The sequence below is a fragment of the Tuber melanosporum genome (assembly GCF_000151645.1).
Source record: "Tuber melanosporum whole genome shotgun sequence assembly, scaffold_2, strain Mel28".
Classification (NCBI taxonomy): domain Eukaryota; kingdom Fungi; phylum Ascomycota; class Pezizomycetes; order Pezizales; family Tuberaceae; genus Tuber; species Tuber melanosporum.
In genome coordinates this window covers 2,092,200-2,111,255 of record NW_003298863.1, presented here as the reverse complement: position 1 = coordinate 2,111,255, position 19,056 = coordinate 2,092,200, and the positions used below count along the sequence as shown (strand labels likewise).

The 19,056-nt window shown below is 46.6% G+C and overlaps 3 protein-coding genes; 2 read left to right on the top strand and 1 right to left on the bottom strand.

Moving 5' to 3' along the window:
- The first annotated feature begins 4,684 nt into the window (after positions 1-4,684).
- GSTUM_00005703001 (uncharacterized protein) lies at positions 4,685-7,450 on the top strand. XM_002837790.2 has 8 exons: positions 4,685-4,966; positions 5,045-5,252; positions 5,306-5,523; positions 5,723-5,946; positions 6,016-6,124; positions 6,180-6,415; positions 6,472-6,969; positions 7,019-7,450. Exons 1-8 carry the CDS (start codon positions 4,771-4,773, stop codon positions 7,199-7,201), a joined length of 1,872 nt encoding a protein of 623 aa, XP_002837836.1. The 5' UTR covers positions 4,685-4,770; the 3' UTR covers positions 7,202-7,450.
- A 552-nt stretch (positions 7,451-8,002) lies between these two features.
- Positions 8,003-8,990, top strand: GSTUM_00005702001 (uncharacterized protein). XM_002837789.2 has 1 exon: positions 8,003-8,990. The coding sequence occupies exon 1, from the start codon at positions 8,397-8,399 to the stop codon at positions 8,883-8,885; it is 489 nt and encodes a 162-aa protein (XP_002837835.1). The 5' UTR covers positions 8,003-8,396; the 3' UTR covers positions 8,886-8,990.
- A 4,822-nt stretch (positions 8,991-13,812) lies between these two features.
- GSTUM_00005701001 (uncharacterized protein) lies at positions 13,813-17,476 on the bottom strand. XM_002837788.2 has 11 exons: positions 17,411-17,476; positions 17,247-17,274; positions 17,070-17,176; positions 16,788-16,997; positions 16,672-16,710; positions 16,535-16,613; positions 16,393-16,480; positions 15,707-16,342; positions 15,029-15,653; positions 14,589-14,966; positions 13,813-14,515 (listed from the first exon to the last, which is right to left on the bottom strand). Exons 1-11 carry the CDS (start codon positions 17,426-17,428, stop codon positions 14,417-14,419), a joined length of 2,307 nt encoding a protein of 768 aa, XP_002837834.1. The 5' UTR covers positions 17,429-17,476; the 3' UTR covers positions 13,813-14,416.
- Between the last annotated feature and the right edge of the window lie 1,580 nt (positions 17,477-19,056).

The following is a 19,056-nucleotide window of genomic DNA, read 5'->3' as shown; positions in this document are numbered from 1 at the left end:
AACCGCCACCAAGCAATTCGGAACGATGCCTTCCAAGCTGTTAAGGCTGCCCGATTCCGAAGCACAACTACTGCCCAGAAACGACGGCGCAAACATGTTCCCATCTCACCAGGAGACATGCTCATGGTACACGGTAACATGTTTATTACCAATGTCGGACGCAGCAAGAAACTACAACCCCGATGGCGAGGACCCTTCAAAGTCATATCCTTTGACGAGCATACAGAGAATTACACTGTCCAGATGGATGGACGCATGTACCGCCGCAATACTGCAGTCTTCCATGCCTCAGCTGTCAAACGATTCCATCCCAATGACGACTCAAAGTTTCCTGGAAGAACCCACTCTCGGCCTGCACCTATCATCATCGAGAAAAAGGATGAATGGGAAGTTGAAGAAATCAGAGACCATCGCCTTTGGCATGGAAATGATCAATTCCTAGTCAAATGGAAAGGATATCCGACGAGCGAAAACAGTTGGAAACCACTGGAAGGACTTGAGCACGCTATGGATATGGTAAACGGATGGTGGAAAGACAACATGCCAAATGAATCCCTCCCCCCAACAATCAATTATATCACCATGTGCTGGACACCTACAATGCCAGAAACTGAGCGATGGCACGCAGAACTCGAAACTAGAGATGGATTTTGGGCACCACACTTTGAGTCAGAATTCGAAAGTAGCGATGAGGAGAATCAAGCTATGGAGCAGGCTCTCGACAACTTTATCTAGTCACCAATCACCATCCGAATACCATAACGATGTCAAACTATGTGGAGCTCAATGTGAGGCAGCGACAACAGGTTGTTGGACTGTTGTTGAACCGTGATGCTATCCAACTTGAAGACTACTTCGAAATCCTCTGGATTGACTACTGTCCTGATTGTGATCATGCTTGGATTGACGTACAGCACGAATCTGGTATTCGTGACTACTGTGATTTAGATTTCTTCGAGTCTAAGTGTTTCCTTAGAGTTTCCTCTTGTCCTTGGTGTGATACCTATGATGAAGAGTTTTTGGCGGAAACTGAAGCCATGAGTTTCTCGGAATCTGCCTTTGATGATTATTAGGTTTTGTTTGTTTAAACAGTTGTTTTGTTTTGGGGAATGTAACCGGTACGGGTACTTGGTTATTGGTTTTGTTTTATGTTTTGTTTTAAGTATCGTTTGATACTTGGTTTTGTTTTATGTTTTGTTTTAAGTATCGCTTTGATACTTGGTTTGTTTTAAGTATCGTTTGATACTTGGTTTTGTTTTATGTTTTGTTTTAAGTATCGCTTTGATACTTGGTTTGTTTTAAGTATCGTTTGATACTTGGTTTTGTTTTATGTTTTGTTTTAAGTATCGCTTTGATACTTAAAGAGTTTTACCAAAGAGTATCAATTGATACCCTTGATTAGTTTCGTTCATGCTAGACATGAACAGAATTGTGTATTTAAAGACCGCCTGTTTCTACGATAGAAAAGGCAGACTTCGACAGACAGTATTTCAATACAATTGGTTGAACGGTTACTTCTTTGTTCCTCAGTACGCCCTCGAAGCCTCCTTTAGTTCTCAGCTCTCGCCTCCTCTCTGGAAGAGCAGGCCACCTGCCAACTATCGTATCCATTACCGATAACGTGATTAGCACCTTGCGAATACGTTACACGTCAGGCGCATGTCCCATGACTCATACTTGAGCCATGTGCGAAAGCATCACAAATCCTACACATAACTAATCATATAACCCGAATATGTCTTATGCGTGAAACAATAACATACCTGTGACTCATAACCATGTGTCACGTGAAAAACCCTTTCCTCGCTAAGCCTCGTTCGTGACATCGTCAAAGACTCTATGTTGGATTTGAGACGAAGCCGAATATGCCGTGATTCTGCCGCTTCTCTCTGCTAGTGTTCTGAGGTGGATATCGATAGGTTGATCCGGCCTAAATCCGGGGACAGGTTCTTAACCACTTGTTGAGGTTAAAAAAATGTAACGTGTTTGCTAGGTGCTAATCACGTTATCAGTAATGAATACAATAGTTGGCAGGTGGCCTGCTTTTCCGGAGAGGAGGTGAGAGCTGAGAACCAAAGGAGGCTTCGATGGTGTACTGAGGAACAAAGAAGTAACCGTTCAACCAAGTATATTGAAATACTGTCTGTCGAAGTCTGCCTTTTCTATCGTAGAAACAGGCGGTCTTTAAATACACAAATCTGTTCATGTCTAGCATGAACAAAACTAATCAAAGGTATCAATCGATACACTTTGGTGAAACTAATTAAGTATCAAAGCGATACTTAAAACAAAACATAAAACAAAACCAAGTATCAAACGATACTTAAAACAAACCAAGTATCAAAGCGATACTTAAAACAAAACATAAAACAAAACCAAGTATCAAACGATACTTAAAACAAACCAAGTATCAAAGCGATACTTAAAACAAAACATAAAACAAAACCAAGTATCAAACGATACTTAAAACAAACCAAGTATCAAAGCGATACTTAAAACAAAACATAAAACAAAACCAATAACCGAGTACCCATACTGGTTACACAAATTACCAAATTTCCCACTACTTTGACATTCCTCTCAGTACTGTTAAAAGCACATTTGCAAAGAGAGATCAAGAGGGTAAGGAGAATGAAGGTAGAGGAAGACATCCTAAAACTACCAAGTTGCAGGATGATGCTATGGTAGAGGAAGCTCTCAAAAATCGCCATACCAGCTACTCTGAGATTGCTGAGAGAGTGGTTCCCAATGTTTCTGCTAATACTGTGAAGAGAAGACTTGCACAAAAGCATCTTAAAAAGTGGATGGCACAAGAGAGGATTCATTTGGATGAGGATCTAGCTCAAAAGAGGTTGGAATGAGCATTAGCCCATAGGAATTGGACAAGGCAGATGTGGAGAAGAAAGGCAATGTGGGGGGATGAGGTAGCTGTGGAGAGAGGAGGAGGAAAGAGAAGAAAATAGGTATTTAGATACCCAAAAGAAAAGTGAAATAAGAATTGTGTTGAACCTACTGCTAGGAAAGGAGAGAGAAAGATTAGTCAGATGATGACTGGTTGTTTCTATGGTCAAACTCATGGTCTTTTTTTACCTGTTTTTCCTGATCCTACTTCTGCTGGAGGTGGAGTGACTAGAAAGTCAATTATTGATGTTTATGATCAATATGGCTTTCCAGGGATATGGGAGGATATCAAGGAGCATGTTGGGGAGGAAGAGGTATTTTTGATCATTGACAATGCTAAGACTCACTTGCCTTTCAGGAGATGGCTCAGGAGAAATGGAATTTCTCTGATGGAAATTCCTCCCTATTCACCAGACCTCAATCCAATTGAAAATGTTTGGTCTCTGGTGAAAGACAAGCTTTATAAGCACTATCCTGACCTGTTTCTCCTGAAGGGCCCTGTCAATGAGATCAAAAAAATTATAGAGGAGGCTATCACTCATTGTTGGGAACTTCTGGACCCAAAGGTTTTTGATACTTTGGCAGGATCAATGGTGGATAGGGTGGAAGCAATTATTAAGGCTGATGGATGGTATACTAAATATTAATTTCTACTATGTATTTATATTTTTTAATTTTCTTTTGGGTTTTCATGATAGTGGGTTGGTGGGGGAGTGTGGTTGTCATCACCGAAGATTTTCCGGCCGTTGACAGCTAGTTAATTTTGTCCCGGGACAATACTAACAAGTATTATGATACACAGTAATGATATTAACAACTTGAATTATAATTATCCTTTTGATGATATACCTTATACTAGCTATCCTTTCCCCTTAACTAAGGAAATACAGAGACATCAATTGGCCTGCAGTAGTGTTAGTATTTACAGTATAATATGGTTTTATGTGCCGGGAATGTATCCAGTGATGTGCAAATCAATCCGAGGCTCGCCCTAAGTTTTGAGTGGAGGAATTATAGAGAAGAGCCCTTTAATAGGCAACCTCTTAACAATTTTTCGCGATGCCTACCGGTCAGGAAAGGCGGCTTCGTCAAGTTCGGCCGCCCGCACCTCAAATAACACCACGTACCCCCACCACTTCGTCCAGGGCATCCAACAGTGTCCAATCCCAGAACAACCTGTCTGTACTTTTCAGAATGCCCATATTCGGAACATTTGAGCGTAGAATAATCTCAGACTGAGACCCCGATAAAGAAAAAGGATCTCAAGTTTAAAAGACAATTCTAGCGACAACTGATCTTATTGAATGGCCAGTCTGAAAGTGATTTTTATCTATCGTCATGGTTCGGCATCAGCAAAAGGTGTGGGCCTTCTATGATACCGGTATATCATACTATCCAAGTGCTGGTCTCTATTCCAAACAAAATCAAAGCGCAGGACCGCAGCCTTCTTGAGCACTGTGTAATCCCTCGCCTCGGTTTTTTAATTGGCAGAAGGTGGGCAACAAACTATTTTGACGCTTAGAGCCACAATAAATTAAATATTTACACGCAAGCCACTCTGCTGACAGGAGGGTTACACGCTTCCCCCATCGTTTCTGACACCATAAAAAACAATACTGTACGAGTACGGTATCGGACAGTGTGGCGCTACTCCAGAAGTGGCTTGAGAGTCTAACCTAGTTCGGGCTGCTTTGAGTTTTCTGTGTTTCATAACGTTTGGTTATGTAAGCCTCGCCTCTACCACGTTTGACCCTTTCTCCTCAACACAACCTGTTGTCCATCCCTCGTACACACTTTCCACCCTCCGCCCTTCATCTACAATACCAAACCTCAACTACAGTGCGTGATCTAACAAGCAGGCTTTTCATCATGTCTTATCGTGGGAGTGGTGGAGGAATTACCGGAACAAATAATATTCCTCTTGGAAACCGCAGAAGATTTGGCGGCGACGGAAGCACTGGAAGCAATGACTCCCCATCGCCAGCATCTGGAGGCCCATCTTTTCGGGACGAACAAGGAGGAAGTGGCTTCGCCGACCATAAGCGTGGAAGGTCGCCTATTCGTTGTAAGTTTTTACCTTTTATCCCCCGATCCCCGCAGGTTTCTTTGTGAACGCGGCTCTAAATCCCGTAACCGTGCGCAGCCGATCCGGATGGACCAAAAAAGAGAAAGAAGAAGAATCGCTGGGGCGATCAGACGGACAATAAAGCAGCCGGTTTAATGGGTCTTCCGACCGCTATTTTTGCTACAATGACAAGTGAGCAGTTGGAGGCCTACGCCCTTCATCTACGTATTGAGGAGATCTCCCAGAAGCTCAGGATTAACGATGTTGTTCCGGCTGATGGTGACCGGTAAGTTATTCCTATTGCCCTGTCCCTCTTTGACGGTTCTAACTGGGTAATAGTTCGCCATCCCCACCTCCGCAATATGACAACTTTGGTCGTCGTGTCAATACTCGGGAATACCGTTATCGCAAGCGCCTTGAAGATGAACGTCATAAACTAATCGATAAGGCAATGAAAGCCATCCCCAACTATCACCCTCCGAGTGATTATAGGAGACCCACAAAGACACAGGAGAAAATCTATGTACCAGTGAACGATTATCCAGAGATTAACTTTAGTATACTAACTCCCCTCCTAACATTTCTGCTATCCCATAACCATTCCTCGAATGAGCTTGGTGACCTTTTAACCACAAAGTCATCGCCAGCTTCATTTCCTGCTCCATATGAAAAATATACTTTAACAGTCCTTACACACGCATAACTTGACAGGGAATCATCTCGCTAACCTCTAGGAATTTCTTCTGTTACTAATAGTTGGACTCTTGATTGGACCTCGTGGCAACACCCTCAAAAAAATGGAGACTGAATCTGGTGCCAAGATCGCCATTCGTGGGAAAGGATCTGTAAAGGAAGGAAAGGGTCGTTCCGATGCTGCCCACACCTCTAACCAAGAAGAAGACCTCCACTGCCTTATCATGGCAGACACTGAAGAGAAGGTTAACAAAGCCAAGAAGCTTATCAATACCATCATTGAAACTGTATGTTATCCCTTGATTTCCCATTTGCTATATTTCTACGCGATAAACCCTTAACATTATTCACATCAGGCTGCGTCGATTCCCGAGGGTCAAAATGAGCTTAAGCGTAATCAGCTTCGTGAGCTCGCTGCTCTCAACGGTACTCTTCGTGATGATGAAAATCAAGCCTGTCAAAACTGTGAGTTGGTACCTTTTCTAATATTCACAGCTTGGTGGTCTAAAACTTTTGATAGGCGGTCAAATTGGCCATCGCAAATACGATTGCCCTGAGCAACGCAACTTTACCGCCAATATTATCTGCAGGGTTTGCGGCAACGCAGGGCATATGGCCAGGGACTGTCCCGATCGCCAGAGAGGCCAGGACTGGCGCAACAATGACAGAGGTGGCCGTGGTGGTGCTGCTGGTGGCTTTGGTAGACCTGGGGCTGCTGGTCTAGGGCAAGGTGATGCTGTGGACAGAGAATATGAGGTGGGTGATTATTCGCAAGATCTGTCAAGCTAGTTGTACTAACAAATTATTCCCAGCAACTTATGCAAGAGCTTTCTGGAGGCTCTGCACCTGCGATTGGCGGTGCTACTCCGCAAGGCCGTATCGAAGCTGGCCCAGGTGGTCCGGACGGTGGTTATGGCGGTCGTGAGAGTTATGGAGGAGGGGCATACGGTCGCGACAATCAAAATGACCAGGAACTTGGCCCCGATGGTCGTGCCCTGAAGCCGTGGCAGCGCGGACCCACTGGAGGACCCGCCCCGTGGCAGATGGGTGGGCGCGGACGTGGTGGAGCTCCTGGAGACAGCCATACCCCTCCCACAAATGCCCCAACAGGACCAAGTGGCGCACCTTGGCAATCTCAATCCCATGGACCGCCCACTGGACCAGCATCCTCTGCTCCTCCTCCATGGGCTGGAACGCACGGTATCCCGCCACCCCCACCTCCTGCGAGCGCTGCCCCCCCTCCATGGGCTTCTGGTGCCCCCGGGGCTGCTCCAGGTATGAGTTATGGTGCTTCTCCCTATGGTGCTCCTGTAAGTTATCCCCCATATCTATGCCATGCAAATGCTCACGTTTTATTAGCCCGGAGGCTATGGCGCCCCTCCACCGCCCCCACCTTCGTTCGGTATTCCACCACCTCCACCACCTCCCGGAAACCCGCCTCCACCACCACCATCTTCCTTAGCCCCGCCACCCCCGCCGCCTCCGCCCCCACCATCCTCCAACGAGCCTCCCCCACCTCCTCCCCCTTCACACTACCGTTAAGACCATTCAGCACGGCCACTTTGAGACAGAATGAAGGGACAGGATTAAGGGGAGACTATTGTTGGAGGAAAGATGGGAACAAACTTGTAATACTGCTGTGATTTTTCTTGATTTTTTTTTTGTAACGCCTAGAAAAGGGGCTAGGGTGAAGGGGTTGCAGGTAATTTCAAGCAAAAAAGGACTGGCTAACTTGTTGACTGTTTTGTTGTTCTGTGTTTCTTACTAAAATTGGCAATCGAATTTCTGTGACGATTTCCGTGTTTCTATTAAGCTCGAGGACCCCAATTGGACGGATGAGAAGAGAACATACTGTAAGCCTGCAGCTGCAGTATGATATTGTGCTGTATCCGTAACGTCTCGTAGCGACAATTTGGCGCTCGGCCACGTCTCGTCTGATATCATGATTGTGTCTCCACCATGCCACTCATTCGGTAACCAGGTTCAGCTCCAAGAGGGGTGGAGGATCCCACAAGCTTATGTACTGTATGAAAGTCTGGCAAACACAAGAATCAAGGGTGGCAATTGCTTTTGCACAGAGCAAAGGTGCCAACCTGAAAGACAAATAAATCCCCAGGTGCTGCGTGGTTCCGTGTGTAGGTTCTAGATTCACCCTGCGCAGCCGAGAGAATGCGCCCTCTTCACTGCCGGTAACCTGCGTCATGACCTCAAGTATGATATCATAATATGTTGTATGATGTCTACTTGAGCGCAAGATTTGCAGGCAGTTACACACTTGGCAGGAACCTTGGCAGTTATATAATAGTCTACTCGTAGACTTTCCATCATATCCAAAAACCCTTAGGCACGAGCGCTTCTCTAGTTATTTTTTTGCGAGATGAGACCGACCGCTTCCGTCTCTCCCCCGCCCCCCAGGTTATGTCCGCGATAAGTTCAATATTTATATTCTGGCACCGCCGACCCGGCATACGGATAAATATATTCCTGACACCCAGTCAGGAGGGGCGAAGTTCTTCCTTCAGCCCTAGCCAACCACGCCATTTCGGAATGGAGGGACACAGCAAGTGAGCATCTACCAGGACGACACGGTGAGTCTTCTTAATGTTACATTATTACACTGGTTGGAGTATTGAATGCAGACTTACTAAATTCTCGAGAAGCCAAGCCCAGCTAGCTCAGCCATGAGTTCCTTCACCAGTTCGTTGACACATATTTTATTTTGCATTTATAGAGACGAATGCTTATTAACAATCCCTTTCCTATAACAGAGTTTGCTCACACTTACGGTCCCAGTCTTTTGGTTGCTGGTATTACGTCCGCTACAATGGTCCGGGAGAGAAAGCGCGGGACCAAGGAATTGATACAAGAGATCCGCCGCGTTGGAGAGAAACTTGGACCAGACAGTTGCATTGAATCGGGCACTTGCCACATTGAAGAGAAACCCAAGTCGGTCTCCGATGACGCGAAGGACACGAAGTCAATGATTCCAATAAACGGACATCATGTCGCGAGTGTGCTGGGTGAAAACGAAAAGTTGATGGAGTGCCTCCACTCCGTCCTTAAAGATTCCAAACTCTTCAATGATCTGAAGCGAATAGACGGACGTCAACTCATGAATGCGCTAGGTGAAAACATAAAGCCAATGAGGGAGTGCCCCCACATACCTGTGCAACACATACGGTCTGGTGGTGAAAGTAAGGATTACAGTTCCGTTAAGAAGGCTTGAGGGGGCCAGTAAGCCTTCTTAAAAGTAAGAGACACAATCCCTATCCTTGATAGGGTGTATAGCTTGATTTTGAAAGCTCTCTTTAGTTTGGGCTATCAGGATGGCGCACCGTACACCGAGGTCACAGATGGAGAGGTGTTTTGCTTTGAAATTCATGGTTTACTTTGTGGGATAAAAACAGCGACTGCATTGGCTTCTTTTCTTTATTATTGATTTGTGGCTCTGGTTATTGGTTTGTTGTTTGCTCTAGGGGACTCACGGGAGCGGAGTGCAGTCCCAAATCACCGGTATTCACACGCAGCCAAACTCTGTATCGTACTGTACGCAAACACCCGAAACCCCAATACGCTCCTCGTAGTGAATACAATAGGGTCCTTTCATGTCTCCTTCGTAATGGTAGCTCGCCCCGCACTATAGATCTGAGGTACAGTGCCGGTACCCGGAAAAAGGCTTCGTGAAGTGGAGTTTCCATCACGGTGGCCTGGGGGGGGCGCCGCGCAACTGGGGTCTGGTAGCAGGACCTGCTCAATGAGCAGAGAAATTCCCTCCCGCGAAGACTTCTACTGAGTGGCTGTACCAAGTGTGATATCAGTTAGAAGACGAGGCTAACTTAGCGGTGCGGGTTGTGCAGATGGCCAGGTCTACTACTCTTTAATGGGTATCATAAGATACGGTAGAGAATGATAGCTTATTCGGGGACAAGCATCAGATTCCGGCCATAGGGGTCTGAGAGGCAGCTTGCCACATTATATGATAGAATAAACCGCTTACCCACCATGAGCAAAAGAAACTTCTAGGAAAGTCGTAGCTGGGCGAGGGACGACCCCGTTTGTTTGTCGTGGTGATGTCTCCAAAGTCAACACTTTCCCTAAATCCAATCTTCGAGTAACGTGATTAGAAGTTTCGGATATCGATGGCGATATACTACCAATTAGGGTTGGGTGTTCCTCTAATATCGGTTCCTCGGGGCATATCACCGCTTCGGTCGGGCTATGGTAAGAAGGCATGTAGGCAACAAGTATAGTAAACCAATCATATGAACACTGAAAGCGGGATTGATGCTTAGAATTGGTGACGAGATAAGGTGAAGATAACTTACCGGAAAACCAAGCATCGCGTTATTCGAGCACAGCTAGAGGCAGCAGGTGATCGAACCCGCGCTGGAGCGTCAAATAAGACTACCTAATCCATCATTGAACTGATCAGGTACGCTGGAGGGTCACCGTAGTCCATAAAACACGGACTTCAACAAAGAAGCTTATGGGAATAGTGTTGTATCGGAAATCTCCGCCTTTCTGGAATAATGCTTCACGGGTTCAGATGCACAGGGTCGACTTAAATATCATAGGTCTACTGTGAGTTAGAGATCCCCCACCGAACCTTTATCACAATTTATATGCGTCCTACCACTCCAACCACGGCAGCCTCCCTTAACATCCGGGCTTCCACAGTACAATCACCCACACGCTCCAGTCTCCCACCTGCTCGCTTGAAGATTGACACCCAGGCGGTAAGGCGAGACACATGACCTACCACAGTCGCCTCCAATAGACTCCGACCGAACACTGCTTCGAGGCGCTTTAAACGACCCGAGAGCCCGGTGCAAGCCGGCCCAGTGGGAGATCCTGTCCGGTAGGATACGTGTTGCGTTCATTCCAGAGGTCTAGCTTGATCATTGGCATACCGCATTGACTGTTCGAATTCGACCCGCCGCCAATATGAACTCGCCGCCAATAAGCCTAGATTCTCCTATATACTGGTATGGTAATACCAGTTCCGGTGCCATTTCCGACTTTGCACTTTGTTACCATTCTTTTCTTTGCCTATCATAACTAAATCTTTTACGGAGCAGTTTTTGGTAGCGGGGGGTCGAATTTGAGCTGTCAATGCGGTATCCATCATTAGTGATTCAGAAATCGAGGCAAAAAAGTGACCCAAAATCAGTTGGCGACCCCAAGGGATGAAGGGGAGGGGAAAAAATTAGCATATGAATCTAGTTCTGCGAAAAGGGGTAGTCAGTCCTCCCAAACCACATTTAGGAAATTGGTTCAGTACCAGACTTGTAGTGACCAAAGTCTAAATTTTGTCAAAATCTCTTTACGGAACAAAAAGAGTGCCCACCTCAAAAGTGCCTAGAGGTGGAGGGGGTAAAGGATTCTGATTTTACTGTTATGTTTTATCTCCCCCACCCCCCAATTCGTGTGTTTGGCATTTTCTCCTCTTTACTATGATCTACGGTTTTTGACCCACTCTCCCTCATTATTATACTACCCCAAGCACATACTCCCCTCTGCCCGGTCGTGTAATCTCTCCCTCGCAACCCCGCCTGCTTGATGTGTGGTCGGATGCTACCCCACTGGGGGAGGCTGAGACCTGCAACTAGGCTTTTAACTTCTAGGATCCAGCATCACTGCGCTATAGAGACCACACCGGTGGGATCCAAAAGTTAGTATTGGTTATTTTCCAGATCCTGCCAAATCATGTCTTCCCCGGTGCGAGGCATAGTTGAGTTGGTGAGAGGTACATTTGAATGCGTACCGTAGGAATCAGAGTATGATACTCCAACTTATGGATACTATATCGTCTCAATGCGCAATGCCTCGCGAGGTTCTACCCCATCCTTTTTCCCAATCCACCAAAGTTTTATCCAACATCCACAATACCCAAGAAGCAACCTTCCAAAGTGAACATATATAACCTTTTTCCACTTTATCGGGCAATATGGGCCAGCTGTTGGTGTCCCGACTTCTGGGCGTTAGAGTTGTAAGGAACACCAACAGTTTCAACGTGACGATAATATCATACAATGATCTAGCAGTGGAAATATGAATCCGCAGATCTTGCGACTGAAACTATTTCATTTGCTATAGACATTTCTCGGTTGTGCCTTGGGACTTGTGTGACCCCTGATGGAACTTCGGTTTCTCATGATTAGCCTCTATAATACTCGGTAGTCTGCCCCTCAAAACAGCCAGTTCGTGAATGACCTCCCCGATTAATGAGGACGGATAACCCGAGTGATGACCAATGTCGAGACTTGAGTTCATCCAGCCACCACTACCGCCACCCGGCAAGGCCAGAAGCGCCGCGATCCCAGCACACAAAGCCTACAATAGAGGTGTTCAGCCCCGAGTGCTAAAAAAGAAACGATTACGCAAGTCTTTCGAGTTTGGGGGGACTTTGGTGTTTTGCATACTACAACAAACTTGGCAGATCAACTTGAAACTTGACGCTCGAAGATTGCTTTCTCAACCCCCGGGGCTTAATGTTTCTAGTGCCTACCGTATTATGCAAAGCCCTCCCACTTCCCAAATTTCATTTCCCTGGCTCCGGCTGCCGAAACTCATCTGGCACCAAAGTGACCATTTCCCTCCGTTTGACAACAATATTTACAGCAGAAACGGTTTCGAAACGGAACGAAACCGTTGTATACAAACAGAACCTATGTAGTTACTTGATGACTGTCAGCCCCGTAGCTACGGGTTGTGACCGGGGTGGCTAGTGAGGAGATGGCTTGGGGTTGGTTCGAAAGATCCACCATATCAGGACCATTCCCAAGACGATCATCTTCCTAGACTATCCTTCCCGCCAATCACCTCAACAGTCTTCAGAGCAGTGCTAGTCGGAGTCCCCTCCTCCCATCCCCACTCGATTCGCCATTCTGTACAGGTGGAGTGGGTGTTGTCGGGAAATATTTGCCAATTCTATCTTGAGTTTTGGGCGGTGTCAGTTGTTGCCGACTCGCAGATCCCCGCTCCTCAGGTGGTGTACCGGTAGGTCGCTCTCCCACTAGAATCTCCTAAAGTCTATCACCCGCACTCCCGGGCGTGGGCGATAGAGCTTGCAGCTCCGCAAACAGAACACTCACTGCCTCCCCTACGATCCCCCACCATGAAAAATGACAGGATCAACATGTTCTACAAAATCAATCTCTCCTTTCCTTCACCTCCTTCGAGGGAATTTCAGGCGGAAAACTAAGAAACAAGCAAGTGCTGGTAAGGTGGCTTTCCCCCCGCCATTGCGAGAGGAAGAGAAAAAATAGAGAATAATAGGCAATTTTCCAAAGTAATATGTATCCGTATGCGCGCCATAGCTTGCATTGGATCGGTGCAGTTTGTGAGTAAACCCATGGGCACACGTGCACGGAACAGGTCATAATATATAGGCCGGTGAGAGTTGGGTTTGGTTCTATGACCGGTAGGGAGGTTTTATTAGTCCGTGATTAAATATGCGATTTCAGGTAATATCATATCTATCTCGACTTTTTTCCCTCCGCAGTGTTCGATGACGGCGCTATGCTCCCTGACAAGGTTAGAATCAAATAGTGCCTGCTGTACAAGTATGATACTGTGCCAACTAATAAGGGTGAGACCAATAAATAATTTATGTCCCTGGTAAACACCGGAGAAGCCATACTGTGTGCTCCCGTCCGCCACTCCAAGGAAACCCTGGCCTCGTGCAAGAGAAATAATTACTACACAATCATCCGTATCCATCTAAGTATAGAACACTGTGATCAATAAACAATAAAACCCTACAATGCTCAAGAGGCCCTAGTCCAGTTATAAGTTACCTAAATATAAATATATATTAGAACAGCCGAGAAATAAAAGATCAATCTTTATTACTAGCCTTAAATACGACATCACCCAACATGGCAACGATCCCAAGATATGATACACGAGATAGCACCACACGTTCTAGAACTACTGACTCCAATTGCCCACCGCAACAAACCCCAAAGATCTCAAGAATATAAAATTCTAATAATATTATCTCATCATAATGCTCAACAATCCCAAGCAATAACAAACATCGAGTGATGATCTGTGAGTAGCTTATCTGGCTGCAGTGCACGGGCAGCTCGGTTAACTTAGCTATGATAAGAGAACGGCAATACAACCGGAGATATGCAGGTCACATCATGCGAAGATAAGAGATAACAATCAAAACACCCGAAATACAAGCATGCAACCGACACTCCAGCCTTTCCCTGCATCGGTAACTATTATTAAATAGCGTCATTTCAATTGGGGGGTTTCGAAATCACGAGAACGACAGGGAACAATAATTTTGAAAACATTCGTGAACCTTTTCATTATCACCAACAAAAAAAGCAATACATGATTTTTAAGTTACAAAATGTAAAGACTTTTTTTGTGACTTTATTCACATTTCCTAAGGAAAATCGTAAGAAAGTATCTGAAAGCGACATAGCGAAGGGGCGGTAAAGACATGACGTTAAAAAAAGGAGAAATAACGCAAGGACTCGCCATGAAAGAGATATAAAATCCACAACGCTGCCCATGTAAGTTAGTCGACATATCGAAACCGCTCTATGTGAACACCCGTAATTTCAAGAGCATGCAGAGTAACCACCAACTTCAGAAAAATTTCCAGCTAAAGAAAGGACTAGAACCCAAGAGTATGCAGAACTGAAAGAGCAAGGCGTAACTGAAATAAGAAAAAACATTATACCCATCGTAGATCCAATCTATGCCTTCGGCTCAACCTCAGAGCAAGTGCTGAAATCATCTCAAGGCTGCCTGTCGACGCGATTCGATAGTCTTGCTGCCCCAGTACTTGGGTAGTAGCTTTTGAAGATTCATCGAGCGGCGCTTCTCCTTCTCCTAGTGTTAAGAAAGCGATTGAGTTAGTACATGTCATATCCATCTGCATCCCTCCGGGAGTAGTAAGGCTTACCTTGGACTCGGGAGACTTGGGAGGTGATTGAGACTCGATGGAACGCTTTCCGAGCGAAATGTCACTATCAGTCTTCAGACTGGCACTGGATGAGCCAGACAACGACTTCTTGTCCTCAACCTCAGGGATGTCGTCAACCTGTATTGCCCTATCCTCAAGCTTCGGGCTCTCGGTTTGGGCTGCGCTGGTTCTGTAGGCTGGGGAAGGAGGTGAGACAGTAACGTCCGCTTGTGCTTGAACCTCCAACGGTGCCTCGGGAACAATGGCTTCCTTCTGGGCTTCGGTCTGGGCAGCACCACCGATCACATTGGTGTTACTGAGGGTTGAGACGAAAGAGGGTGGGAGGCGTCTAAGTTCATCGAGCTTTGCATGAGGGTCCTATTGGAAGAGTGTCAGCAGATATTTCGAGATCTATAATGGAAGTCAAGTTCAATTCGTACCCAGTCCTCCTGAGAGGGGATCCCACGAGCACTTGGGAATTGGGGTTGTTCCTCAGCAGTCCATTGTGCAGTTCTTCTTTTGACGGGATTCGGGGTCACGGGCAAAGATGGCCTCTCCTGACTAACAAGGGGGATGAAGTATCCCGGAATGCGGGGACTGGCTTCGAGAGACTGGAGTACGTGATTGCCACGGCGCTTTAAATCCGAGACGTAGTCTTGGATTCCTGGAATCGCATCCCACTCATTCTCCTGGACATATGTTCTCCAAGCCGTGGCCTCCTCCTTAGTAATTTGGGGTTCCTGCTCCTGTTGGACCTCCTCCTCCTCCTCCTCCTCCTCCTCCTCTTCCTCTTCCGGCTCCTCAACATGTTCCTCGACCGGCGGGTCATCAGCGAATACGCGAGTAGTGGTCCTTGGTTTATTCTCCCATGGGAAAATTTGTCTTAGCGGAGGCTCCCGCTGAGGCTCCGGGGTCTTCTCACGGCTCTCAAACCATCTCTTCTGTCCCTGTGGGGGGGCAGGCACTGGAGTCTTAAATGCCGGCGCAGGGTTATCCCATTCATTGGAGTAGAACTGACGGGGGAAACGATTGGCTTCCGGAGCACTATCGACTGGTGGAGCCGAGCTAAAGGAGTAGTTAGAACACCGTTTAAACCAAACCAAAAACAGAAAGCTTACCGAGTAGGATCCCAGTTGTAATATGGTGTAGAGAATGGTGTCACCAGCGGTGCCTGTTGCTCCTGTTGACGTGGGGGGGAGGAAGGTGGAGGAGCAGAACGTCTAGCTGGAACATCAGAAACCTGATAAGTGGCTGGGCCAGTTTGAAAGAATTGGGTTTGGTCGACGGGTCCCTGGGGAGTATCAACAACATCAGGGAATACCCCGTGGAATGGCAGCTTCTGGGGTTCCGGGGCGAGTTTGTCAGTGTTTTCACGTGCAGGGGCCTTCTCAGATGCCCGTGATTGGTGTTGAGTGCCAGATGATCGGGCTCCGTGCTGTTGAGATCCCGATTGACTAGCCTGGTTTCCAACTGGGCCCGAATAGGCTTGCCTAAAACCAGATCCAGACCCACTGGCAGACCCTCGATAGCTAGAGCCACCACTAGCGGAGTCATTCGAGCCTTCCTGCTGGCCTCTAAAATGCTTATCCCAAGTCGCCCACCAATAACCCAACAGTTGGTGATAAGGCGTGCCGCTTGAGTTAGTTGAACCAGAGTCCTTGATAGAGGACCTCCCCACATTCCATGGCTTCTCGGCCCCGATGAAATGCGCTAAAGAGATGTTCGCTCCGTAGTGAGTGAAAGCGGGGGTGTATCTGACAACAATTAACAAAAGCCATCCAACCCCGGGTGGACAGTTGCTCACTGATAATGGCCGGAAGGTGTGCAATTGTATGTGAAAGAGATGCGATGCCAGTTTTTGAAATAAGAGTTCAAGAGACCCTGATCGGCACCTATTTGTTTCATTAGCGTTAGCGATAAGGAGGGGCTATGCCGGAATGGCGTACCATCAAATGAAACACCACGCCCAGCAAGCTGAAGGAGCGAGTAGTAAGTTCCCATATGAGGACGAAGCAACATCACTCCCTAAATGAACATTAGCCACCCCATAAACTAATACTAGCCCGACAAGATATAAACCTACCGAGTTGAAACAATCGGGCCAACCAATATCAGGAGCCGCCTATAGAAGGAAAAGGTATAATTAGCATCTTGCATAGAAACCTCCTCACAGGAACGTCACAGGAACGTGAGACACACAGCGAAGTCGGCCTCAAGATCAAACAGCTCATCCGGATGACGGATTGCGACAACGTCGGCATCAATATAGACAATCTTTCGGAATTGAGTTTGCTTCCACAAATTGATCTTAGTGAAGGTGGCGTTGAGGTCCAAACGGTTCATCAACCCAAGATTGGTGGTAGCCTCGCTGCAGATACGATCCACAGGAATGACGTAGTCATAGAGACGCTGGAATCAAAAAATAGTGAGTTTTTAGACGAACATTAATTACCCTTCCATATTGAAAAGCATTGAGCAAACCTTCAACTCCTCGATCGTTTCCTCCGAACAGGTCTCTATGGTCACCAGAACCGCGAGCTTCTTTGATGTGCCCCCATCGCGGAGAGAGTAGGCTAGTACCTGGGCGCCTGAGATATTTGTGAGTAAAACAAAAATTGATTTTACCTATTTCGAGGTAGAAGGAAAAAAAGGACTAACCTGGGAGGTAGCCGTCACTCAACAATAGCTGTGATGGAAACAATGTTTGGTTAGCCACATGCAACGGAACACAATATAGATCAATGGGCTGATATCGAGAAAAAATTTGGTATGACGACAACCAGACTCTAAGAGATTGGGGAGTGGATAGAAGCAAAACTCACAGTGCAATAGACGTCCATCTTGAAAGCGCGTCTTGATTATTGGAAAGAATAATTCCTCTCAACGGCGGATGGGGGACTTTAAAGGGGGTTGAGAGGAAGAGTTGAGAGGAGTGAGAAGGAAAGAAAGACGAGAGGAAGAATTGAGAGGCTCGGCCCCGTCAACACGCAGGACAGGAGCGGAGGTGGGGGGGAAACGGGACAGACAGGGAAACGAGTAGTACCGATATTGACAGCTGTGCAGAGAATCCTCTCCCAACTTCTTGCACCTTGTTCGCTGTCCTCTCGCTTTTTTTTCTCTCTCCTCACACTTGATCCGGATAGGTTCTATCTGTGGCTGCTGTCCCCAGTTGTCACTCAATTACCCATTTTCTCTACATACCCCTTCCTAGCCCACTTTTCGCAAGCAAATCAAAGTTGTGCAAAACGGAATTCCTTTCTTCCCTGATGCAGATCTGGTGGCGGGGTTTCGCTTTTCGGTAGCCAACGCTGACCTTTTTTCCAAAAAGAAAAAAAGAAAAAAAGAAAAAAGAGAAAGAAAAAGAAAACTTGCGCTCTACCTTGCTGCCTGTCTACCTGCCTGCTGCTGCTATTGCATATGCCAGCCGTACTCGAGTACATTACTCTACTCGTACAGTTATTGTACGGCACTATCGAGTGCCACAAAATTTAGAGTACCCAGACCAATCCACAACTCAATACTTTCTGCCAGCTAGCTGACCGTGCTTAATCCCTCCCTCCCTCCCTCCCTCCCTTCTCATGCGGGGAGAAGAAATGGATCCATACAATACCATGGCGGGAGCAATATCAAACAGAACCAAAGCCTCAATAGCAGCCTCCTTCGCTTTTCTTTTGCCTTGCCGTTGACCTCCTTATGGGGCAGATCACTTCCTTTTTAAGTAGTTTGCTTTCTATTCAATGTTCCGCACGTTCCGCCCCGCTGATGGCAAGTTATCAACCCCTCAACACCACCTTTACCTTAGCTCTTTTTCTCCCACCCTGAAGGAAACAAAGGGACTACAGTACTGGTAAACTGTCCTACCCGTCGACTCGGAGTCCGCTGAACGGCCCACTGAAGAGAGAGGGCTATCGTGGGGAAGGAATCAAAAGGTTGTCTCCCTCCCTTATCCAGCATCATTTCTCTCAAACTGGTCCATCCAATTACTCTTTCTCTGCGCCGACATTTCGTCTAACCGCGTGCCAGCAAATCAACTCCATTGACAGCAAACAAAAGGAAGATGTTTATCTCTTCGGGTTCATCGGCCGCTTGCCCGGATAATTTTCTTTAGGGTTGTAGAAAGCAAAGAAACATTGGCTCCCCGGCTGTTCAACGATAGGTAAAGCTGTGTTCCAATTCATCCGGAAGCGTGGGATCGGAACAGCCGCTAAGCCAGTAAAATAAGATTAAATCGAAACATCGCCCCCCTCAAACCCTTTAGACGATACGTCTACGAGTAAAGACGCGAGGCTTTAGGGCCGCTTCTGCTAGCGATACCACGGAACAAAATTAAAAAAAGAAAGAAAGATACATGCATATCACACATCAACTTATCAGCCCGTTACTATGCTAATATTATACTCTAGTACGATAGCTGTCCGCTCTCCTTCTCGGCTACAGACAGCATTTGCTAACCCATTATTATTGTGCT